This window comes from Ranitomeya imitator, chromosome 5 (assembly GCF_032444005.1).
Source record: "Ranitomeya imitator isolate aRanImi1 chromosome 5, aRanImi1.pri, whole genome shotgun sequence".
Lineage (NCBI taxonomy): Eukaryota > Metazoa > Chordata > Amphibia > Anura > Dendrobatidae > Ranitomeya > Ranitomeya imitator.
This window is the reverse complement of record NC_091286.1, coordinates 562,509,120-562,534,604: the sequence shown is the minus strand read 5'-3', so window position 1 is coordinate 562,534,604 and position 25,485 is coordinate 562,509,120. Positions and strand designations below refer to the sequence as shown.

The 25,485-nt window shown below is 46.4% G+C and overlaps 1 protein-coding gene across 8 annotated transcripts in view; it reads left to right on the top strand.

Moving 5' to 3' along the window:
* The first annotated feature begins 7,788 nt into the window (after positions 1-7,788).
* The window catches only part of SAP130 (Sin3A associated protein 130), a 109,665-nt gene continuing 91,968 nt past the window's right edge, over positions 7,789-25,485 (top strand). For 5 of the 8 annotated variants that reach the window (XM_069727686.1, XM_069727683.1, XM_069727685.1 and 2 more), the window contains exons 1-2: positions 7,789-7,928; positions 21,026-21,089. In XM_069727686.1, the coding sequence (XP_069583787.1) occupies positions 21,063-21,089 (27 nt within the window). In that variant the 5' untranslated portion in view covers positions 7,789-7,928; positions 21,026-21,062. The remainder of the gene's footprint in view (positions 7,929-21,025; positions 21,090-25,485) is intronic. The other 3 variants (XM_069727689.1, XM_069727688.1, XM_069727687.1) reach the window with 1 other exon arrangement.

The following is a 25,485-nucleotide window of genomic DNA, read 5'->3' as shown; positions in this document are numbered from 1 at the left end:
GTATAAGCCGACCCGAGTATAAGCCGACCCCCCTAATTTTGCCACAAAAAACTGGGAAAACTTATTGACTCGAGTATAAGCCTAGGGTGGAAATGCAGCATTTACCGGTGAATTTCAAAAATAAAAATAGATCATTATTTCCCCATAGCTGTGCCATATAGTGCTCTGCACCGTTCATATTTCCCCATAGGTGTGAACCATATAGTGCTCTGCACCGTTCATTGTGCCCCCTAGCTGTGCCATATACGGTGCTCTGCACCGTTCATTGTGCCCCATAGATGTGCCATATACGGTGCTCTGCACCGTTCACTGTGCCCCATAGCTGTGCCATATACGGTGCTCTGCACCGTTCACTGTGCCCCATAGCTGTGCTGTGCCATATACGGTGCTCTGCACCGTTCACTGTGCCCCATAGCTGTGCTGTGCCATATACGGTGCTCTGCACCGTTCACTGTGCCCCATAGCTGTGCTGTGCCATATACGGTGCTCTGCACCGTTCACTGTGCCCCATAGCTGTGCTGTGCCATATACGGTGCTCTGCACCGTTCACTGTGCCCCATAGCTGTGCTGTGCCATATACGGTGCTCTGCACCGTTCACTGTGCCCCATAGATGTTCCACATAAATTTGTGCCGCCGCTGCCGCAATAAAGAAAAAAAAACACATACTCACCTCCCTTGATTGCAGCTCCCGGCGTCTCGTTCCGGCGCCTCCATCTTCCCGGCGTCTCTGCTCTGACTGATCAGGCAGAGGGCGCCGCGCACACTATATGCGTCATCGCGCCCTCTGCCTGAACAGTCAGAGAGCAGAGACGCCGGGAAGATGGAGGCGCCGGCCGGGAAGATGGATCGGCGCCCGGCGGCTGGAACGAGGACAGGTGAATATGCTATACTCACCTAGTCCTGGCGATCCTCGCGCTGTCCCCTCCTGTCTTCGGTGCCGCAGCTTCTTTCTCTATCAGCGGTCACCGGCACCGCTGATTAGAGAAATGAATAAGCGGCTCCGCCCCTATGGGAGGTGGAGCCGCTTATTCATTTCTGTAATAAGCGGTCCCACGTGACCGCTGAAGAGAGGAAGAAACTGCAGCGCCGAAGCCCGTGGGACGGCAGGGACAGCGCGAGGATCGCTGGGACTAGGTAAGTATACCTCAGCGCCCTCACCCCCTCACCCGCCAACCCCACCGCTACCGTGACTCGAGTATAAGCCGAGGGGGGCACTTTCAGCCCAAAAATTTGGGCTGAAAATCTCGGCTTATACTCGAGTATATACGGTATTTCCTCTTTATATACCTATTTGTTATCTACAGGAGGGGGGCCTATAATAGACTCTATTAAGGGGAAATGGGAGGGGCTGCTTCCAGATACACTAGGGCAAGAATGGGAAGATATTTTGGAATCTTCAACCAAGGTTTCCCCATCGATTAATAATAAGATGACTCAATTATACATTATATACCAATCCTATCTGACCCCGATCCGCCTTTTTAAAATGGGTCGTCTCCAGTCATCAGATTGCCTAAGATGTCATTCCAGTGATGCGGACTTTATTCATATGATTTGGAGATATCCTGTTATTTTTAATTACAGGAAAGAGGTGACAACATTGTTGACATCCTTGTTATCGATTCCTGTCCCGCTTGAACCATTGACCTGTTTATTTGGGGTGTGGGATGCGGAAACCTGGGATCACTACACTGGGATACTTCTGCGAGAGACACTATTTATGGCGCGAAAGGTACTGGCGCTACGATGGATGGGTGGTCCTTGCCCATCTCTTAGAGCTTGGGTTGATCTAGTAAACTCAATTATTCCGTATGAACGGACATTATATCAGAATAGAGGGTGTCCAGATAAATTTGAGAAAATATGGGGCAGATGGAACTCCTCCCATCACACTCTATAATTTAATAATAATTTAGAATACATGTGAGAAGTAGGGTTCGTGGTTTTGGGGACATTGCTTACAGTGTGAAATTTATACGTAATTTTATTTTGGCGGCGTTTTCTTTTCTTTTTTTTTTTCTTTTCGTAGTTAGTTTAGTTAAGGTTATACAACAAGATACCAGTGATCGACATACACCATTTGTTACCCTTGTAATACTCTAGAAGTGATAATGTAATGAGAGTAATTGCATTTCATGATATAATGGAAAATGATGGACACAAATGCAAATGTGTGTATTATATGATTTATTTTGCAACTAATAAACTAATTTAAAAAAAATAAATGATTTTTTAGCCTGGAATTTCCTATTTTGCCAAGGGTAATAGGAGAAATTGGACCCCAAATGTTGTTGTCCAGTTTGTCCTGAGTACGCTGATACCCCATATGTGGGGGTAAACCACTGTTTGGGCGCACGGCAGGGCTCGGAAGGGAAGGCACGCCATTTGGCTTTTTAAATGGAAAATTAGCTCCAATCATTAGCGGACACCATGTCACGTTTGGAGAGCCCCTGTGTGCCTAAACATTGGAGATCCCCCAGAAATGACCCCATTTTGGAAACTAGACCCCCAAAGGAACTAATCCAGATGTGTGGTGAGGACTTTGAACCCCCAAGTGCTTCACAGAAGTTTATAACGCAGAGCCATGAAAATAAAATAATTATTTTCTCAAAAATGATCTTTTAGCCTGCAATTTTTTATTTTCCCAAGGGTAACAGGAGAAATTTGACCCCAAAAAAGTTGTTGTCCAGTTTCTCCTGAGTACGCTGATACCCCATATGTGGGGGTAAACCACTGTTTGGGCACATGCCGGGGCTCGGAAGTGAAGTAGTGACGTTTTGAAATGCAGACTTTGATGTAATGCTCTGTGGGCGTCACGTTGCGTTTGCAGAGCCCCTGATGTGGCTAAACAGTAGAAACCCCCCACAAGTGACCCCATTTTGGAAACTAGACCCCCAAAGGAACTTATTTAGATGTGTGGTGAGCACTTTGAACCCCCAAGTGCTTCACAGAAGTTTATAATGCAGAGCCGTGAAAATAATAAATACGTTTTCTTTCCTCAAAAATAATTATTTAGCCCAGAATTTTTTAATTTTCCCAAGGGTAACAGGAGAAATTTGACCCCAATATTTGTTGTCCAGTTTCTCCTGAGTACGGTGATACCCCATATGTGGGGGTAAACTACTGTTTGGGTACATGCCGGGGCTCGGAATTGAAGTAGTGACGTTTTGAAATGCAGACTTTGATAGAATGCTCTGCGGGCGTCACGTTGCGTTTGCAGAGCCCTGATGTGGCTAAACAGTAGAAACCCCCCACAAGTGACCCCATTTTGGAAACTAGACCCCGAAAGGAACTTATCTAGATGTGTGGTGAGCACTTTGAACCCCCAAGTGCTTCATAGAAGTTTATAATGCAGAGCCGTGAAAATAATAAATACGTTTTCTTTCCTCAAAAATAATTATTTAGCCCAGAATTTTTTATTTTCCCAAAGGTTACAGGAGAAATTGGACCCCAAAAGTTGTTGTCCAGTTTCTCCTGAGTACGCTGATACCCCATGTGTGGAGGTAAACCATTGTTTGGGCACACGTCGGGGCTCAGAAGGGAAGTAGTGACTTTTGAAATGCAGACTTTGATGGAATGGTCTGCGGGCGTCACGTTGCGTTTGCAGAGCCCCTGGTGTACCTAAACAGTAGAAACCCCCCACAAGTGACCCCATTTTAGAAACTAGACCCCCCAAGGAACTTATCTAGATATGTGGTGAGCACTTTGAACCCCCAAGTGCTTCACAGACGTTTACAACGCAGAGCCGTGAAAATAAAAAATCATTTTTCTTTCCTCAAAAATGATGTTTTAGCAAGCATTTTTTTTATTTTCACAAGGGTAACAGGAGAAATTGGACCCCAGTAATTGTTGCGCAGTTTATCCTGAGTATGCTGGTACCCCATATGTGGGGGTAAACCACTGTTTGGGCACACGTCGGGGCTCGGAATTGAGGGAGCACCATTTGACTTTTTGAATACGAGATTGGCTGGAATCAATGGTGGCGCCATCTTGCGTTTGGAGACCCCTGATGTGCCTAAACAGTGGTAACCCCTCAATTCTACCTCCAACACTAACCCCAATACACCCCTAACTCTAATCCCAACTGTAGCCATAACCCTAATCACAACCCTAACCACAACCCTAATTCCAACCCTAACCCTAAGGCTATGTGCCCACGTTGCGGATTCGTGTGAGATTTTTCAGCATCATTTTTGAAAAATCCGCGGGTAAAAGGCACTGCGTTTTACCTGCGGATTTTACGCGGATTTCCAGTTTTTTGTGTGCGGATTTCACCTGCGGATTCCTATTGAGGAACAGGTGTAAAACGCTGCGGAATCCGCACAAAGAATTGACATGCTGCGGAAAATACAACGCAGCGTTTTCGCGCTGTATTTTCCGCACCATGGGCACAGCGGATTTGGTTTTCCATAGGTTTACATGGTACTGTAAACCTGATGGAACACTGCTGCGAATCCGCAGCGGCCAATCCGCTGCGGATCCGCAGCCAAATCCGCACCGTGTGCACATAGCCTAATTCTAAAGGTATGTGCACACGCTACGGAAAATGCTGCGGACACGCAGCAGTTTCCCATGAGTTTACAGTTCAATGTAAACCTACGGGAAACAAAAATCGCTGTACACATGCTGCGGAAAAACTGCACGGAAACGCAGCGGTTTACATTCCGCAGCATGTCACTTCATTGTGCGGATTCTGCAGCGGTTTTAGAACTGCTCAAATAGAAAATCGCAGTTGTAAAACCGCAGTGAAATGCGCAGAAAAACCGCGGTAAATCCGCCAAAAATCCGCAGCGGTTTAGCACTGCGGATTTATGAAATCCGCTGCGGAAAAATCCGCAGAGGACCAGAATACGTGTGCACATACCGAAACCCTAACCCTAGCCCTAACCCTACCCTACCCCTAACCCTACCCCTAAACCTACCCCTATTCTAACATTAGTGGAAAAAAAACATTCTTTATTTTTTTATTGTCCCTACCTATGGGGGTGACAAAGGGGGGGGGGGGGTCATTTATTATTTTTTTTATTTTGATCACTGAGATAGATTATATCTCAGTGATCAAAATGCAGTTTGGAACGAATCTGCCGGCTGGCAGATTCGGCGGGCGCACTGCGCATGCGCCCGCCATTTTGGAAGATGGCGGCGCCCAGGGAGAAGACGGACGGACCCCGGCAGGATCGGTAAGTATGATGGGGTGGGGTGGAGCACGGGGGGGGGGGGATCGGAGAGCGGGAGGGGTGGAACGGAGCACGGGGGGGGGGGGGGGGGTGAAACGGAGCACGGGGGTCGTGGAACGGAGCACGGGGGGGGTGGAACGGAGCACGGGGGGTGGAACGGAGTGCAGGGGGGGTGATTGGAGCACGGGGGGGGGGGGTGATTGGAGCACGGGGGGGGGGTGATTGGAGCACGGGGGGAGCGGACAAGAGCACAGGGGGATCGGAGCACAGGACGGAGGGGAGCCGGAGCAGTGTACCGGACAGATCGGAGGGCTGGGGGGGCAATCGGTGGGGTGGGGGCACATTAGTGTTTCCAGCCATGGCCGATGATATTGCAGCATCGGCCATGGCTGGATTGTAATATTTCACCAGTTATAATAGGTGAAATATTACAAATCGCTCTGATTGGCAGTTTCACTTTCAACAGCCAATCAGAGCGATCGTAGCCACGAGGGGGTGAAGCCACCCCCACCTGGGCTAAACTACCACTCCCCCTGTCCCTGCAGATCTGGTGAAATGGGAGTTAACCCGATCTGCAGGGACGCGATCTTTCCATGACGCCACATAGGCGTCATGGGTCGGATTGGCACCGACTTTCATGACGCCTACGTGGCGTCATGGGTCGGGAAGGGGTTAAGACATCTGGAGTTCTTCCGCTTTTTTGGGTGGAAATTACCGAACAGTCTGTCTGGCTTATATCAGTTTATGTCAGCCATTTTAAGCAATTGATTATAATGTATATATTAGCTGTGGATATATGAGTATATATAATTATAGAGGAGTATACATGCAAGTGAGATCTACTTGATATAAATATTTCTATCACAAGTATCTTCCTCTGCAACACACATACCGGCCATTCACCATAATGCCAGACTTTGTCTCATCACCATACACTGCGTGCAGAATTATTAGGCAAGTTGTATTTTAGAGTATTATTTTTATTATTGATCAACAACTATGTTGTCAATCAACCCAAAAGACTCAGAAATATCAAAGCTTAATATTTTTGGGAGTTGTAATGGGTTTCTTAGATTTCGCTATCTTAGGAGAATATCTGTTTGTGCAGGTAACTGTTACTGTGCAGAATTATTAGGCAACTTAATAAAATCCAAATATATTCCCATCTCACTTGTTTATTTTCACCAGGTAAATCAATATAACTGCACAAAGTTTAGAAATAAACATTTCATTCTGTGAAGTTGAATGAAATTTATTGCTTATTTTAAATTTTTGTGGAAATTCAAAAACTGAAAAGTGGGGCGTGCAATATTATTTGGCCTTTAACTTAATACTTTGTTGCGCCACCTTCTGCTGCAAGTCGCTTGGGGAAGGTCTCTATCAGTTTTGTACATTGAGAGACTGAAATTCTTGCCCATTCTTCCTTGGCAAACAAGGAATAGATCTTTATTTAGCTTTCAAAAACGCATACAAATCCGCATGAAAAAAACGCATCAAATCCGCGTGGATTTTTACCTGCGTTTTCTGCCAAGAGAGGCAGAATCTGCACAGAAAATTCCACCGGCAAATCTGCAACGTGTGCACATAGCCTTACAGCGGTACATCACCCACCTCTTAATTTGCACTTACCTTCAGAGCTGTTTATGCAGCCCAGACCCTGTCCCATGCAGCCCAGACCCTGTCCCATGCAGCCCAGACCCTGTCCCATGCAGCCCAGACCCTGTCCCATGCAGCCCAGACCCTGTCCCATGCAGCCCAGACCCTGTCCCATGCAGCCCAGACCCTGTCCCATGCAGCCTATTTGTACTCTGGGTCAATTGATAGCAATTTTTCTGGTGTGTGCCCCTAATTTGAGCTGTTTCGGCAGCTTTTTGGCCCCCTGAAGGTGTTGTCTATGCGTTTGGATTTGCCTCCCATTGAATGGGGTTCGAGTATGCTTGATGAACCGTTCAGGGAACATCGGGCTTTTGCCAAACTGAACCTTGAGGGTATGTGCAGAAGATCAGTAAACGCTGGACATTGTGTGCTTGTGCAGCGTCCAGAAGTTACAGCATAGTGGATGGGATTTCAAGAACTCCCATGCCCAGTATACATACACAGACGCCCGCGGATCACCCGCAGAGACGGACATGTGGTGCGTCTCTCCAGACCGCAGCTTGTCAGTTTCTCCACAAGACAAATGTCGCCACCAGAATGTATTCATGGACTATGTGCTGCGAAGGTCCGGAGTGTGGGCACCCGGCATGAAGGGGTCGCCCATCTCTAGTGCTGAGCATGTCTGGCTACTTGAGCAGCACTCACAACGGTGTAATACCAGAGCCCTCCCGCAGTCTGCCCCGGCTGTCTGTTCCCAGGCACGGCAGCAGCCATACTGCTCAATAGTCTGCTCAGCAGATAAGAACCTGACCGTCCTCAGCAGCATTGCTTTACGCCATCGTGTGCATTATCCTACATGTTTTATTGTAATAAAGTTATTAAAAAAAAACAACACAGCAGTGACGTCATGTGCGGAGATCCTGGATGCCGCTGTCTTCTGGTGTAGCTGGTTGGTGGGCGGGGCGTCGTTTATCACGTGATTGTGGCGGAGCGCGGTTCAGTCAGACTGTGGGAAGAGAGAGAGAGCCCGAGACCGGAACCGGAAACCGAAAGAGTAACTGAGAGAACGGAGCCGTCTGTACTTGGCCGTGAAAACGTTGTCTCCTTTGTTGCGGCGGCGACAGAGGAGGTCGGGCTCCGGGCTGTGTCCGTAGGTATGTTTGTACACTGTTGTTTCTGTGCAGTGAGCTGACACATTGTCTGTGTAGATGTGTAACTGCGGCAGGGCTGCTCCGGTGTGCCGAGCCCCCGCCGACCGGGAAGGCACACTTTCCAAAACTGTTCAGCAGATTAGTCAGGTGTTGTATACAATAGCTGTGCGGACGGAGGGTTGTCGGTCCCGGTGTGCGGTGCGGGCTGAGGGTTGTCGGTCCCGGTGTGCGGTGCGGACGGAGGGTTGTCGGTCCCGGTGTGCGGTGCGGGCTGAGGGTTGTCGGTCCCGGTGTGCGGTGCGGACGGAGGGTTGTCGGTCCCGGTGTGCGGTGCGGACGGAGGGTTGTCGGTCCCGGTGTGCGGTGCGGACGGAGGGTTGTCGGTCCCGGTGTGCGGTGCGGACGGAGGGTTGGCGGTCCCGGTGTGCGGTGCGGACTGAGGGTTGTCGGTCCCGGTGTGCGGTGCGGACGGAGGGTTGGCGGTCCCGGTGTGCGGTGCGGACGGAGGGTTGGCGGTCCCGGTGTGCGGTGCGGACGGAGGGTTGGCGGTCCCGGTGTGCGGTGCGGACGGAGGGTTGGCGGTCCCGGTGTGCGGTGCGGACGGAGGGTTGTCGGTCCCGGTGTGCGGTGCGGACGGAGGGTTGGCGGTCCCGGTGTGCGGTGCGGACGGAGGGTTGGCGGTCCCGGTGTGCGGTGCGGACGGAGGGTTGGCGGTCCCGGTGTGCGGTGCGGACGGAGGGTTGGCGGTCCCGGTGTGCGGTGCGGACGGAGGGTTGGCGGTCCCGGTGTGCGGTGCGGACGGAGGGTTGGCGGTCCCGGTGTGCGGTGCGGACGGAGGGTTGTCGGTCCCGGTGTGCGGTGCGGACGGAGGGTTGTCGGTCCCGGTGTGCGGTGCGGACGGAGGGTTGGCGGTCCCGGTGTGCGGTGCGGACGGAGGGTTGGCGGTCCCGGTGTGCGGTGCGGACGGAGGGTTGTCGGTCCCGGTGTGCGGTGCGGACGGAGGGTTGTCGGTCCCGGTGTGCGGTGCGGACGGAGGGTTGGCGGTCCCGGTGTGCGGTGCGGACGGAGGGTTGGCGGTCCCGGTGTGCGGTGCGGACGGAGGGTTGGCGGTCCCGGTGTGCGGTGCGGACGGAGGGTTGGCGGTCCCGGTGTGCGGTGCGGACGGAGGGTTGGCGGTCCCGGTGTGCGGTGCGGACGGAGGGTTGGCGGTCCCGGTGTGCGGTGCGGACGGAGGGTTGGCGGTCCCGGTGTGCGGTGCGGACGGAGGGTTGGCGGTCCCGGTGTGCGGTGCGGACGGAGGGTTGGCGGTCCCGGTGTGCGGTGCGGACGGAGGGTTGGCGGTCCCGGTGTGCGGTGCGGACGGAGGGTTGGCGGTCCCAGTCTACGGTGCGTGCGTCCATCCGTCCCGGTCTGCTGAATATAATATAGTTTTATTTAAAAAAAAAAATCACATCCATCAGGCAGGCATCGTAGTGATACTGGAGATTTTATGCATATTTTCATTTTATTTAGACATATAGTATTGTTAAAGGGAACCTGTCACCCCGTTTTTTGAGATTGAGCTATAAATACTGTTAAATAGGGCCTGCGCTGTGTGTTCCTATAGTGTATGTAGTGTACCCCGATTCCCCATGTATGCTGAGAAATAACTTACCAAAGTCGCCGTTTTCGCCTGTCAATCAGGCTGGTCAGGTCGGGAGGGCGTGGTGACATCGCTGGTTCTTCCTCAGCTTTACGTTGGTGGCGTAGTGGTGAAGACACAGCGCGCGATCTGCGCTGTCATCCCTTTCGTCGGTGGGGGCGGCCATCTTCCTGGGGCCGCGAGTGCTCTGCTGCACGGGGCTTCAGGAAAATGGCCGCGGGATGCCGCGCGTGCGCATTAGAGATCGCGGCGGCCATTTTCCCAAAGCCGAGATGCAAACTCGGCTTTGGGAAAATGGCCGCCGCGATCTCTAATGCGCACGCGCGGAATCCCGCGGCCATTTTCCTGAAGCCCCGTGCAGCAGAGCACTCGATCTGCGCACGCGCGGCCCCAGGAAGATGGCCGCCCCCACCGACGAAAGGGATGACAGCGCAGATCGCGCGCTGTGTCTAAACCACTACGCCACTACGCCACCAACGTAAAGCTGAGGAAGAACCAGCGATGTCACCACGCCCTCCCGACCTGACCAGCCTGATTGACAGGCGAAAACGGCGACTTTGGTAAGTTATTTCTCAGCATACATGGGGAATCGGGGTACACTACATACACTATAGGAACACACAGCGCAGGCCCTATTTAACAGTATTTATAGCTCAATCTCAAAAAACGGGGTGACAGGTTCCCTTTAAAGAAGTTTTCCTCTTGTTGCAAACAAAATGGTGTGCAGTAACATCTATTGCGATTTTATTTTTCACCACACATGTATGCAGCGTTCTCCAGTGATGTGAAATCACAAGTGTGATGAGATGTTTGCCTATATTGGTCACAGAGCCTCTTTACATTTGTCAGAACCTCCTAGTGATCCCACAGACAGGATGCAAGTAAAGGGAAAATACAATACTTTCTTGTGATCCATCTATCTTGGGTGGCAGTATAGTGTTGGCTGCTATGTTATAAATGTGCTTAACCCCTATTGGACTAAACATTTTTTGCAATTTCCTCCCCTTCTTCCAAGAGCCTTATTTTTTCCCTGTTGCTATAGCATTTTGAGGGTTTGTTTTTTTGTCTGACGAGTTATAGTTTTGAATAACGCCAATAAATTTACTGTCTCATGTATTGAAAAATGTGAATAAAAAATCCAGCTGGTGTGAAATTGCGAAAAAACTGCAATTCTACTTTTGTTTTTCCAGTTTGTTTTTCCCTTGTTTTATGAATATCATTGTGCAGTAAAAATGTCCTGGAAACATGATTCTTCATGTTATTGAGATTACGTTGACACCAAGCTTGCACAGATTTTGTTATATTTTACTAGTGAAAACAATTTCTGAAATTTGGAGAAAAAAAATGTTCGCCTTTTTCTGAAACCTGTAGCCGTTTGTTTTTTTCAGAGAAGGAGCTGTGTTAGGGCTTGTAGTGTATTAATACCAATTTGGCACAACCCTCCCCCCCCCCCCCCCTGCAAAAATGGCTTTTAAATTTAGATTTTTTTGCTATTGACCATGTGTTTTACATAGTCTTACATTTTGGCAGACCAGACTCTTTCAGACACAGTAATTCCAATTATGTTTTTATTTTAAGACTAGGGAAAAGGGGGGAGATTAACGGTTTAAATTTTTTTCTAATATTTGTTAAACTTTTTTGTTTGTTTTAGTTCCGCTAGTGGAGGTTAATCTTTGATCATTTGATCGCTTGTAACACACACTGCAATATGACAGTAAATGGCGGTTTCTTTTGATGCTTGCCTTAGAGCTCAGCTTCAGAGGAGTGCCAAGATGGCAGCCACTGGGGCCTTCAGCATGTTCCCAGCTGCAATGGCAAGCCAATGATGACTATGTTGCTGTGGGTTGGTTGTGCTGGTAAGAGCGTGCACCATTTATTTAGCTATTTAAATGCCGCTGTCGGTGATTGGCAATGCTGATTGCTGGTGTTGTGGTCAAATACTGGATACATATTACATCTTGTATCTGCCCTGTTGGAGCAGGCACAGCTCTTGATCCTGCTGCATACATGCACAACCTGGCTGTGACGTACAAGTTTCACAGGGTGTGCAAAGGGGTTAAAGGAAACTTCCAGAGGTTTTCAATGGGGTTCAGGTCTGGAGATTGGGCTGCCCATGACAGGGTTTTGATGTGGTGGTTTCTTAATTTTTGGCAGAGCTGTATTATATAGAGTCATTACAACCAGAGTGATCTATTTTAAGTGTTTGTTTCTGTTAATGTTGATGATTATGGCTTACAGCCAATGAAAACCCAAAAGTCATTATCTCAGTAAATTAGAATACTTTATAACATCAGCTTGAAAAATTATTTTAAAATCTGAAATGTTGGCCTACTGAAATGTATGTTCAGTAAATGCACTCAGTACTTGGTCAGGGCTCCTTTTGCATCAATTACTGCATCAATGCGGCGTGGCATGGAGGCGATCAGCCTGTGGCACTGCTGAGGTGTTGTGGAAGCCCAGGTTGCTTTGATAGCAGTCTTCAGCTCATCTGCATTGTTGTGTCTGGCATCTCTCATCTTCCTCTTGACAATACTCCATAGATTCTCTATGGGGTTAAGGTCAGGAGAGTTTGCTGGCCAATCAAGCACAGTGATACTGTTGTTTTTAAACCGGGTATTGGTGCATTTGGCAGTGTGGACAGGTGCCAAGTCCTGCTGAGAATGAAATTTCCATCTCCAAAAAGCTTGTCGGCAGAGGGAAGCATGAAGTGCTCTAACATTTCCTGGTAGACGGCTGTGCTGACTTTGGCCTTGATAAAACACAGTGGACGTACACCAGCAGATGACATTGCTCCCGAAACCATCACTGATTGTGGGAACTTCACACTAGACCTCAAGTAGCTTGGATTGTGGCCTCTCCACTCTTCCTCCAGACTCTGGGACTCTGATTTTCCCAATGAAATGTAAAATGTACTTTCATCTGAAAACAAAACCTTGGACCACGGAGCAACAGTCCAGTTCTTTTTCTCCTTGGCCCAGGTAATACGCTTCTGTCAATGTCTATTGGTCATGAGTGGCTTGACACAAGGAATGCGACACTTGTAGCCCATGTCCTGAATATGTCTGTGTGTGTGGTGGCTCTTGAAGCAATGACTCCAGCAGCAGTCCACTCCTTGTGAATCTCCCCCCAATTTTTGAATGGCCTTTTCTTAAAAATCCTTTCAAGGCTACGGTTATCCCGGTTGCTTGTGCACTTTTTCCTTCCACTCAGGTTTCCATTAATATGCTTGGATACAGCACTCTTGACAGCCACCTTCTTTAGCAATGTCCTTTTATGGCTTACCCTCCTTGTGGAGTGTGTCAATGACTGCCTTCTGGACATCTGTCAAGTCAGCAGTCTTCTCCATGATTGTGGAGCCTACTGATACAGACTAAGGGGCCCTTTTTAATGCTTAGGAAGCCTTAGCAGGTGTTTTTTTTGTTAATTATTCTAATTTACTGAGATAATGACTTCTTGGTTTTCATTGTCTGTAAGCCATAATCATCAACATTAACATAAATAAACACTTGAAATAGATCACCCTGTAATGACTCTATATAATGAGTTTCACTTTTTGTATTGAAGAACTGAAATAAATTAACTTTTTGATGATATTTTAATTTGGTGAGAAGCACGAGCATGCCGAATACACTGTTAGAACATGAGCATTCTCGCATAACACCTTATCTGAGTACGTTCCCTAATCACTAATGGCTGTGTACAGCCATTGTAGTTTTGTAGGATTAGTGACGTACTTTCAGATAGTCGCATATATCTCGATGGTGAGAGATTCATGCTTGGTTTCTTTCTGTAGTGTAAACCGGGAAGAAAGGGATCTCCTCTCCCCATAGGTGCTGCTTTCGCTTCCTGGTCTCAACCTACTCTACATTTATCGAATATACTATCGATACACTACAAGGGTCTCAGATGGAAATAGTCCTCTTAGTTTTTGTGAATTTTAGGATTGATTCAATTTCAGAGTGTGGTCCTCAGATGAAATTTATGTTCTCTGTCCCTTCTATAGACCCTGTGACTCTATAGCTTGTCTGTCACAGGGTTGTTGAGTCGGTAATCCAATCCTCTGACTCCTCAATTTCCCATACTCCGACTCCACAGCACTGGTCAATACTGAGCTTTTACGTAAAGTGCAGCACAGATTTCTCACCTAAAAGCAGAGATCCTTAGATCAGGAATAGAATAGACATTTATAGGATATTTCATAGCTTTTCCAATTTTTTATGTATATAAAAAAATATTCAGCGCATACTGCATTGAACTACTGTACTCTATTATTTATTTTAGGAGTTGGTCCATGTTATATCGTCTCCACCAAAATAGTCTCCCGGCTCCACAGCCCTGGTTTATGACTTTTATAATTGATTTTTCATCATGTAGCTAGCTCGCTGTCTGCTATCCTATCCATGAGAGCAACTAAAAGCTAATGTTATAGCCTAGGAGCAACCAGTTCTTGTGTGTATTGTCACTGGAGGTTGCCAAGCTTGCCATCAGATTTCTTCTCACCCTTCCCAAATGGCAGTACTCTCATTGGTATTTGTACACCATTTTGTCTGAATGTGCTTGCCCAAATGTTGAGCAGCTTCGGTCCTTTTGAGCACCATCTTGGGATTCTCTTATGTCTGATACTGGAGTAGGATGGTGCTGTAGCAATTGCTTTAGGCCATGTTCACACAGTGCGTTTTTTTCTGCGGAACCGCAGCGTTTTTGCCGCTGCGGTTCCGCAGCTGTTTTCCATGCAGGGTACAGTGTACTGTACCCTATGGAAAACAGGAACCACTGTGCACATGATGCGGGAATCGGGAAAAAAAGCCGCGCTGAATAGCCGCGGTAAAAAAGAAGTACCATGTCACTTCTTTTTTTCGGAGCCGCAGCGGTTCTGCACCCATTGACCTCCATTGTGAGGTCAAATCCGCAGTAAAACCCGCAGATGAAAAAAATATCTGCGGGTTTTACTGCGGTTTGTGGTGCCGAACCGCTGCAGCAGGAAGTGCGTGGGCGGAGTGTGGCTGCCCCCCCCGTGCTCCGATCCCGCCCCCCCCGTGCTCCAATCCCACCGCCCCGTGCTCCGATGCCCTCCCCCCCAGTGCTCCGATGCCCCCCCCCCCGTGCCTTAATCTCCCCCCCTTATACTTACCCGGCGTCCCGGTGTCCGTCCGGCCGTCTTCTCCCTGGGCGAAGCCATCTTGCAAAATGGCGGGCGCATGCGCAGTGCGCCCGCCGAATCTGCCGGCCGGCAGATTCGTTCCAAAGTGCATTTTGATCACTGAGATATAATCTATCTCAGTGATCAAAATAAAAAAAAAATAGTAAATGACCCCCCCCCCCCCCTTTGTCACCCCCATAGGTAGGGACAATAACATAGTAACATAGTTAGTAAGGCCGAAAAAAGACATTTGTCCATCCAGTTCAGCCTATATTCCATCATAATAAATACCCAGATCTACGTCCTTCTACAGAACCTAATAATTGTATGATACAATATTGTTCTGCTCCAGGAAGACATCCAGGCCTCTCTTGAACCCCTCGACTGAGTTCGCCATCACCACCTCCTCAGGCAAGCAATTCCAGATTCTCACTGCCCGAACAGTAAAGAATCCTCTTCTATGTTGGTGGAAAAACCTTCTCTCCTCCAGACGCAAAGAATGCCCCCTTGTGCCCGTCACCTTCCTTGGTATAAACAGATCCTCAGCGAGATATTTGTATTGTCCCCTTATATACTTATACATGGTTATTAGATCGCCCCTCAGTCGTCTTTTTTCTAGACTAAATAATCCTAATTTCGCTAATCTATCTGGGTATTGTAGTTCTCCCATCCCCTTTATTAATTTTGTTGCCCTCCTTTGTACTCTCTCTAGTTCCATTATATCCTTCCTGAGCACCGGTGCCCAAAACTGGACACAGTACTCCATGTGCGGTCTAACTAGGGATTTGTACAGAGGCAGTATAATGCTCTCATCATGTGTATCCAGACCTCTTTTAATGCACCCCATGATCCTGTTTGCCTTGGCAGCTGCTGCCTGGCACTGGCTGCTCCAGGTAAGTTTATCATTAACTAGGATCCCCAAGTCCTTCTCCCTGTCAGATTTACCCAGTGGTTTCCCGTTCAGTGTGTAATGGTGATATTGATTCCCTCTTCCCATGTGTATAACCTTACATTTATCATTGTTAAACCTCATCTGCCACCTTTCAGCCCAAGTTTCCAACTTATCCAGATCCATCTGTAGCAGAATACTATCTTCTCTTGTATTAACTGCTTTACATAGTTTTGTATCATCTGCAAATATCGATATTTTACTGTGTAAACCTTCTACCAGATCATTAATGAATATGTTGAAGAGAACAGGTCCCAATACTGACCCCTGCGGTACCCCACTGGTCACAGCGACCCAGTTAGAGACTATACCATTTATAACCACCCTCTGCTTTCTATCACTAAGCCAGTTACTAACCCATTTACACACATTTTCCCCCAGACCAAGCATTCTCATTTTGTGTACCAACCTCTTGTGCGGCACGGTATCAAACGCTTTGGAAAAATCGAGATATACCACGTCCAATGACTCACCGTGGTCCAGTCTATAGCTTACCTTTTCATAAAAACTGATTAGATTGGTTTGACAGGAGCGATTTCTCATAAACCCATGCTGATATGGAGTTAAACAGTTATTCTCATTGAGATAATCCAGAATAACATCCCTCAGAAACCCTTCAAATATTTTACCAACAATAGAGGTTAGACTTACTGGCCTATAATTTCCAGGTTCACTTTTAGAGCCCTTTTTGAATATTGGCACCACATTTGCTATGCGCCAGTCCTGCGGAACAGACCCTGTCGCTATAGAGTCACTAAAAATAAGAAATAATGGTTTATCTATTACATTACTTAGTTCTCTTAGTACTCGTGGGTGTATGCCATCCGGACCCGGAGATTTATCTATTTTAATCTTATTTAGCCGGTTTCGCACCTCTTCTTGGGTTAGATTGGTGACCCTTAATATAGGGTTTTCATTGTTTCTTGGGATTTCACCTAGCATTTAATTTTCCACCGTGAATACCGTGGAGAAGAAGGTGTTTAATATGTTAGCTTTTTCCTCGTCATCTACAACCATTCTTTCCTCACTATTTTTTAAGGGGCCTACATTTTCAGTTTTTATTCTTTTACTATTGATATAGTTGAAGAACAGTTTGGGATTAGTTTTACTCTCCTTAGCAATGTGCTTCTCTGTTTCCTTTTTGGCAGCTTTAATTAGTTTTTTAGATAAAGTATTTTTCTCCCTATAGTTTTTTAGAGCTTCAATGGTGCCATCCTGCTTTAGTAGTGCAAATGCTTTCTTTTTACTGTTAATTGCCTGTCTTACTTCTTTGTTTAGCCACATTGGGTTTTTCCTATTTCTAGTCCTTTTATTCCCACAAGGTATAAACCGCTTACACTGCCTATTTAGGATGTTCTTAAACATTTCCCATTTATTATCTGTATTCTCATTTCTGAGGATATTGTCCCAGTCTACCAGATTAAGGGCATCTCTAAGCTGTTCAAACTTTGCCTTCCTAAAGTTCAATGTTTTTGTGACTCCCTGACAAGTCCCCCTAGTGAAAGACAGGTGAAACTGCACAATATTGTGGTCGCTATTTCCTAGATGCCCAACCACCTGCAGATTTGTTATTCTGTCAGGTCTATTAGATAGTATTAGGTCTAAAAGTGCTGCTCCTCTGGTTGGATTCTGCACCAATTGTGAAAGATAATTTTTCTTGGTTATTAGCAGAAACCTGTTGCCTTTATGGGTTTCACAGGTTTCTGTTTCCCAGTTAATATCCGGGTAGTTAAAGTCCCCCATAACCAGGACCTCATTATGGGTTGCAGCTTCATCTATCTGCTTTTGAAGTAGACTTTCCATGCTTTCTGTTATATTTGGGGGTTTGTAACAGACCCCAATGAGAATTTTGTTACCATTTTTCCCTCCATGAATTTCAACCCATATGGACTCGACATCCTCATTCCCTTCGCTAATATCCTCCCTTAAAGTGGACTTTAGACAAGACTTTACATAGAGACAAACCCCTCCTCCTCTCCGATTTTTACGATCCTTTCTAAACAGACTGTAACCCTGTAAGTTAACTGCCCAGTCATAGCTTTCATCTAACCATGTCTCGGTTATTCCCACTATGTCAAAGTTACCTGTAGATATTTCTGCTTCTAGTTCTTCCATCTTGTTTGTCAGGCTTCTGGCGTTTGCGAGCATGCAGTTTAGAGGATTTTGTTTTGTTCCAATCTCCTCACTGTGGATTGTTTTAGAAATGTTCTTACCTCCCTTCTGAGTATGTTTTCCTGGGTCGTCTTTGTTCGAGTCTAATGTTTTTCTTCCCGTCCCCTCTTCTTCTAGTTTAACGCCCTCCTGATGAGTGTAGCGAGTCTTCTGGCGAATGTGTGTTTCCCAGGTTTGTTGAGGTGTAGTCCGTCTCTGGCGAGGAGTCCATCATACCAGTAATTCACACCGTGGTCCAGGAATCCAAATCCTTGTTGTCTGCACCATCGTCTTAGCCAGTTGTTTGCATCAAGGATCCTGTTCCATCTCCTGGTGCCATGCCCGTCTACTGGAAGGATAGAAGAAAAAACTACCTGTGCATCCAGTTCCTTTACCTTCTTCCCCAACTCTTCAAAGTCCTTGCAGATTGTCGGTAGGTCCTTCCTTGCCGTGTCATTGGTGCCAACATGTATCAGAAGAAATGGGTGGACGTCCTTGGAGCTGAAGAGCTTTGGTATCCTATCGGTCACATCCTTGATCATCGCACCTGGAAGGCAGCATACTTCTCTTGCAGTTATGTCTGGTCTGCAGATGGCTGCTTCGGTGCCTCTCAATAGTGAGTCTCCCACCACCACCACTCTTCGTTGCTTCTTGGCTGTACTTTTTGCTGTCACTTGTTGCTGTGTGCCCTTTTCTTTTTTGCTTGCTGGTATTGCTTCATTCTTAGGTGTGCCATCTTCATCCTCTACAAAGATTTGATATCGGTTCTTCAGTTGTGTGGTTGGTGATTTCTCCATGGTCTTCTTGCTTCTTTTGGTCACATGCTTCCACTCATCTGCTTTTGGAGGTTCTCTGACACTTTTTGCACCTTCTGTGACCAGTAGAGATGCTTCTGTTCTGTCTAGAAAGTCTTCATTCTCTTTGATGAGTTTCAAAGTTGCTATTCTTTCTTCCAGACCCCGCACCTTTTCTTCTAAAAGGGCCACTAGTCTACACTTCTGACAGGTGAAATTGGATTCTTCTTCTGGTCGATCTGTGAACATGTAGCACATGCTGCAGCTCACCATGTAGGTTGTCACATCTGCCATGTTGCTCCTAGATCCTGCTGACTTGCTGTGTGTTTTCCTTCTTGTGTAATCTACTCAGCCAAGCTCTCTTGCAATAATGTCCTACAGGCAAAAATTCCCCAAATCCCTGGTTTGGTGATGCTTTCGAAGCAGCTGGTCCCGGCTGTACCCAATGATCTTCTAGCTTAGGGAGACTTCGCTTCTCCCAGAAGGCACCTGGAATATGCAAATTAGCCTCCTGAAGCTTGAATCCCTGGTTTGGTGATGCTTTCGAAGCAGCTGGTCCCGGCTGTACCCAACGATCTTCTAGCTTAGGGAGACTTCGCTTCTCCCAGAAGGCACCTGGAATATGCAAATTAGCCTCCTGAAGCTTGAATCCCTGGTTTGGTGATGCTTTCGAAGCAGCTGGTCCCGGCTGTACCCAACGATCTTCTAGCTTAGGGAGACTTCGCTTCTCCCAGAAGGCACCTGGAATATGCAAATTAGCCTCCTGAAGCTTGAATCCCTGGTTTGATAAAGCTTGAATCCCTGGTTTAATAAAAAAAAATTAAGAATTTTTTTTTTTTTCCACTAAGGTTAGGGTTAGGGGTACGGTTAGGGGTAGGGTTAGGGTATTTTCAGCCATTTTAACTGCATCAAAAAAAAGGATCAAAAAAAGGATCAAAAAAGGACAAAAAAAGGACCAAAAAAAGGACCTGCGTTTTCTGCCAAGAGCTGCAGTTTTTTAAAAAACAGTCCTGAAAAAAAAAGGATGGAAATCAGGAACGTGTGAACATACCCTTATAGTGTTTTTTACATAGATGGGCAGCCCAGTGGCGCAGTGGTTAGCACAGCAGCCTTGCAGCGCTGGGGTCCTGGGTTCTAATCCCACCCAGGACAACATCTGCAAAGAGTTTGTATGTTCTCTCCGTGTTTGCGTGGGTTTCCTCCCACATTCCAAAGACATACTGATAGGGATTCTAGATTGTGAGCCCCATCGGGGACAGCGATGATAATGTGTGCAAAACTGTGTAAAGCGCTGCGGAATATGTTAGCGCTATATAAAATAAAGATTATTATTATACTTCGTGCTCTCATCTGTCCTATGGACCTAAATAAAACTAGTATTGGGTCTAATAAACCATTGAGATGCCAATCTTCATTGTATAGTTTGTCTACACGGCAGAACCACTGAGCTTAGTGGTTTGCTGTTGGTCTATACGGCAGAGCCGCTGAGCTCAGTGATTGGCTGTTGGTCTACCCGGCAGAACCACTGAGCTTAGTGATTGGCTGTTGGTCTACACGGCAGAACTGCTGAGCTTAGTGATTGGCTGTTGGTCTATACGGCAAAACTGCTGAGCTCAGTGATTGGCTGTTGGTCTACACGGCGGAGCCGCTGAGCTCAGTGATTGGCTGTTGGTCTACACGGCGGAGCCGCTGAGCTCAGTGATTGGCTATTGACGTGACATTAGCGCTGTAACCAATATCAGATATTGTGAGCAGCGGTGGAGATTCGGCACAGGACTTGTGGATGAGGAGTAAGCGATTGTTTTTATAACAAACTGCTCCCGTGGACCAGTATTGTTTGAAAGGGGATAACCCCTTTATACCTCCATACATGTTAGATTAGTCTGAAGTTGACCAGACCTGCAGATACAGCGATATCGGCCCACAGTCTAATGTGTATTGGGACCTCTTGTATATTCCCTGAGATGATGTGGGATCATTTTAGAGCTCAATAGTTTTGTTCTTCAAGAGATAAGATGTTTGACAGTGTCTTTCTCTGATCTTATGTTTGAAAATACATGATTGGTTCTGCCTGGCTGAATGCTCATGTGTATGGGGGAATAGGCGAAAGCGGTGACAACCAAATAAGCGCTCATTGCTTGTCACATGTGTATGACCAGCTTTAGTGCAGGGCTCAAGGTGTCATGTAGAGTGTGCCTACATTTTAATGTTTTGATGGCAAATTGTGCCATATATATATTTTTTTACCATAATAAATTATGGCATGACAACCTGGAGTAGTTTGATGCTTCTAGTATAAGGGATTACTTAAGGACAATGCAGTTACCTTTTCTTTGGTCATACCTTTTTCCTTCATACAGTATACACAATGCAGTTTATTTGCACCTGGTTAATTGGTTTCCTATCCTGTCATTTTTTTTTTAGCCTCCGATATATATTATATTAAAGAAAATCTGTCAGGATGAACCCTCCTAAGCCGTCTATATGGGTATGTAAGTCATGGGAAGCTGAATAAATTACTGCCTTGATATCTGTGAACCAATGTCTTATTCCAGAGAAATCTATGTTTTTCTTGTATGTAATTGAGCTGGCTGTTAAGATCTGTGGGTGGGACATAGATCTCCCTGAGAATCTGCCTACAGTGCTTAATGTAAATGAAAGTAGGCATTACCAGTGTGAGACATGTAATGACTGACAGTCTGCTCTCCGGATCTACATGTCTCTAACTGGTAACGCTTGCATGCCTGTATAGACAGTTATAAGGGTTGATCCTACTGACACATTCCCTTCAACATTACATTCAGCAAGCGGAATCTCACACAGACCTGAAGCTGGGTATACTCCACTCTGAGCATGCGGGGTGTATTATATCTAAAGCAGGAGTGAGAGAGGCTGAAATCTTACCGTTGCTGCTTTTCTAAGATGTGTGCGGAGATGTCTTCCTCTCTTTCCATATTATTATTATAAAAAAAAAAATCTGTTCTAAGAATATTAATTGCTGACCAAGTTATCCATCAGGGATTTTAACCTGTACTATGTATTGCAATACTTCAATATTGCCATTTATAGGAAGAATAACTACCGTATATCCTGGCTGAATTCAATGGGAGTAAGAATAGCTCGGTGACAGGGACCTTCATTAGGCTCCCAATTGCCATGTCAACCCATTGACACCCCATGATCGCAGTTCCTACTAGAAGTTGATAGGCACAGTGATGGGTTCTCCATTGACACAACAGAACCAGAAACATATGGGGTACTTCCACAATGAACAAGTCTGTAGGAACCTGTTCACACACCACCAAGAAACTTGAAGACACAAAAGAGCAGAGTGAGGTCAAAAATACTCTGTTGTAAAAAAAAATCACAGTAATAAGCAAGTGCTAGTTAAAAGATGGAAAAAATAGGGTATATAGTTGATACGTTTTTTTGCAAAAAAAAATGTATACTAAGCTGCTCCACCAATCGTCAAGGTATACCCAAATAGAGCAGTCCTACGTAATGTATATAATCCCTATCTGATGTATTTAAAAACCTGATCATCTGTATAGTACCTGTATAAGCAGGGTTCAGAGAGGGAATATCCATGTGGACATGCTGGATGGAATGTCCACAATTGCCATGTCAACCCATTGACACCCCACAATCGCAGTTCCTACTAGAAGTTGATGGGCACAGTTGTGGGTTCTCCATTGACACAACAGTACTGCTGGGTAAAGTTGAGCAAGCTCTCGAAAGCCTCATAGGAAATGAGTGGAGGACAAAAGTGCCCACATTCTGCTGATCAGTGCAGGTCCTCACAGGTCAATAACTTATCCTGTAGAATGATAGTTAACTTTTTTCATTGGGCAAGCTATTTAAGTGCCGCTGTCAGAGACTGACTGTGGTATTTTGGCAGTTAGGCTATGTGCACACTTTGCTGATTTTGATGTGTTTTTGGACGCGCAGAATTGCTTCAAATCCACAGTGTAGTGCACCACCAATGTAAATGGTAATGGGAAATTGAGAATTGGTGTGTGTGTGTGTACATGCTGCAGAAAAATACGGCCGGATTTGCAGGATTTTATTTTCTGCAGCATGTCAATTCTTTTTGCAGATCTGCAGCGTTTCTGCACCCATTGACTACCACTTAGTCAGGCAAATCCGCAGCAAAACTGCAGGTTTAAAAAGATCTGTGGTTTTGCTGCAGAGTTGTATGCGAGATACGCTGCAGATCAGGAGGAGGAGTGTGTGGGCGGAGACTGTGTGTGTGTGTGTGTATGTATGTATGTAGGCAGGCATCGTCCAATGGGACTACTAGTCCCATCCGGCTATGCCTGCTACAGTGACAGCTAGCCGATGATGAGACAGTAGTAATCCCATCATCCAGCTACTGTGTTCAAGTGTATAAAAATAACACACACATACACACACCATACTCCCCAAACAGCTAACCCCCGGTGCTCTCGATCAATGTTCTGATGTAATCCATTTAATAATTAGAGTCCCACAACGATCTTCCTTGTAGAGCTGTCACATTGGCAGATGTGACTGCTCTCCAGGGACTCCGGTGGTACACTGACGGCAGGTATCCTCCCGCAGTGGATCACTCCGTTGTCAGAGGTCACTGGATTTCATGCTGTCACTTGTGGCACCACTGCGTGGGAAAATTCTTACGCAGCAGCGCCGTAAAGTGAGAGCATGAACTCTCAGTGATAACACTGCAGGAGCCATTATGTGACTGCGCTATAAGGGAGACCATTGTGGGACACTCATTATTAAATGGACTACATCGGACCAGGGAGTAGACCGTTTGGTTTATTATTTTATTTTTATTACAGGAGATCGATGGCGTCTCAGGAATTAGGCGTATAATAAAGCTGGCAAACTGTGTGGTGTTTCATTTCATTAAAATACTTTATTCTGGCTGTGTGTTTATTTAACCCCTTACCGGCATCGGACGTACTATACCGTCCGATGCCGGCTCCCCTGCTTTGATGCAGGGCTCCGCGGTGAGCCCGCATCAAAGCCGGGACATGTCAGCTGTTTTGAACAGCTGACATGTGCCCGTAATAGGCGCGGGCAGAATCGCGATCTGCCCGCACCTATTAACTAGTTAAATGCCGCTGTCAAACGCAGATAGCGGCATTTAACTACTGCTTCCGGCCGGGCGGCCGGAAATGACGTCATCGCCGACCCCCGTCACATGATCGGGGGTCGGCGATGCTTGTATATTGTAACCATAGAGGTCCTAGAGACTTCTATGGTTATTGATGACCGGTGGCTGTGAGCGCCACCCTGTGGTCAGCGCTCGCAGCACACCTCCATTTCTGCTACATAGCAGCGATCAGCAGATCGCTGCTATGTAGCAGAGCCGATCGTGCTGTGCCAGCTTCTAGCCTCCCATGGAGGCTATTGAAGCATGGCAAAAGTTAAAAAAAGAAGTTAAAAAAAATGTGAAAAAAATAAAAAAAACATAAAAGTTTAAATCATCCCCCTTTCGCCCCAATCAAAATAAATCAATAAAAAAAATATCAAATCTACGCATATTTGGTATCGCCGCGCTCCGCATCGCCCGATCTATCAATTAAAAAAAAGCATTAACCTGATCGCTAAACAGCGTAGCGGGAAAAAAATTCGAAACGCCAGAATTACGTTTTTTTGGTCGCCGCGACATTGCATTAAAATGCAATAACGGGCGATCAAAAGAACGCATCTGCACCGAAATGCTATCATTAAAAACGTCATCTCGGCACGCAAAAAATAAGCCCCAACCGACCCCAGATCATGAAAAATGGAGACGCTACATACAAGTATCGGAAAATGGCGCACTTTTTTTTTTTTTTTTTAGCAAAGTTTGGAATTTTTTTTCACCACTTAGATAAAAAATAACCTAGTCATGTTAGGTGTCTATGAACTCGTACTGACCTGGAGAATCATAATGGCCGGTCAGTTTTAGCATTTAGTGAACCTAGCAAAAAAGCCAAACAAAAAACCAGTGTGGGATTGCACTTTTTTTGCAATTTCACCGCACTTGGAATTTTTTTCCCGTTTTCTAGTACACGACATGCTAAAACCAATGATGTCGTTCAAAAGTACAACTCGTCCCGCAAAAAATAAGCCCTCACATGGCCAAATTGACGGAAAAATAAAAAAGTTATGGCTCTGGGAAGGAGGGGAGCGAAAAACGAACACGGAAAAACGAAAAATCCCCTGGTCATGAAGGGGTTAATAACTATAGGATTAGTAATGGATAGGTATCTTATTGACACCTCTCCATTACTAAGCCGGCTTGATGTCACCTTACAATATAAAGGTGACATCAACCCCACAACTATTACCCCATATGCCACCCCTACAGGGCAGTGGGAAGAGAGAGGCTAAGTCCCGGAATTGGCGCGTCTTAGAGATCCCAGGCCCCAGTCACTGGCTTTCCCGTTCTGGCACAGAAAATTTCGCTGGAGCCCACAACATTTTTTTTTTTAATTGAGCAGATATTGTGTTTAAGGCTGGGGTCACACTTGCGAGAAACTCGCACAAGTCTCGCATCTCAGTACCCGGCAGTACCCTGCTGCCGACACTCGGGAGCAGAGTGTGGGGCTGCATGTATTTCTATGCAGCTGAACGCTCCAGTCCGAGTGCCGGTGGCAGCGCCGGGGACTGAGGTGCGGGACTCGTGCGAGTTTCTCGCAAGTGTGACCCTGGCCTAATGCAGATTTAGTGTGTCTTTATTTACTCTTTATGTACCATTTTATTATGTTTATTACTAAACATCGGGCTTGGTATTATCTATCGAACTATCTATCTATAGATACATCCATCTATCAACCTATAGATCTCTCTATCTATAGATCTATATATCTGTGTGTGTAAACCTTATTCTTCAATGGAGTATGTAAAAGAGG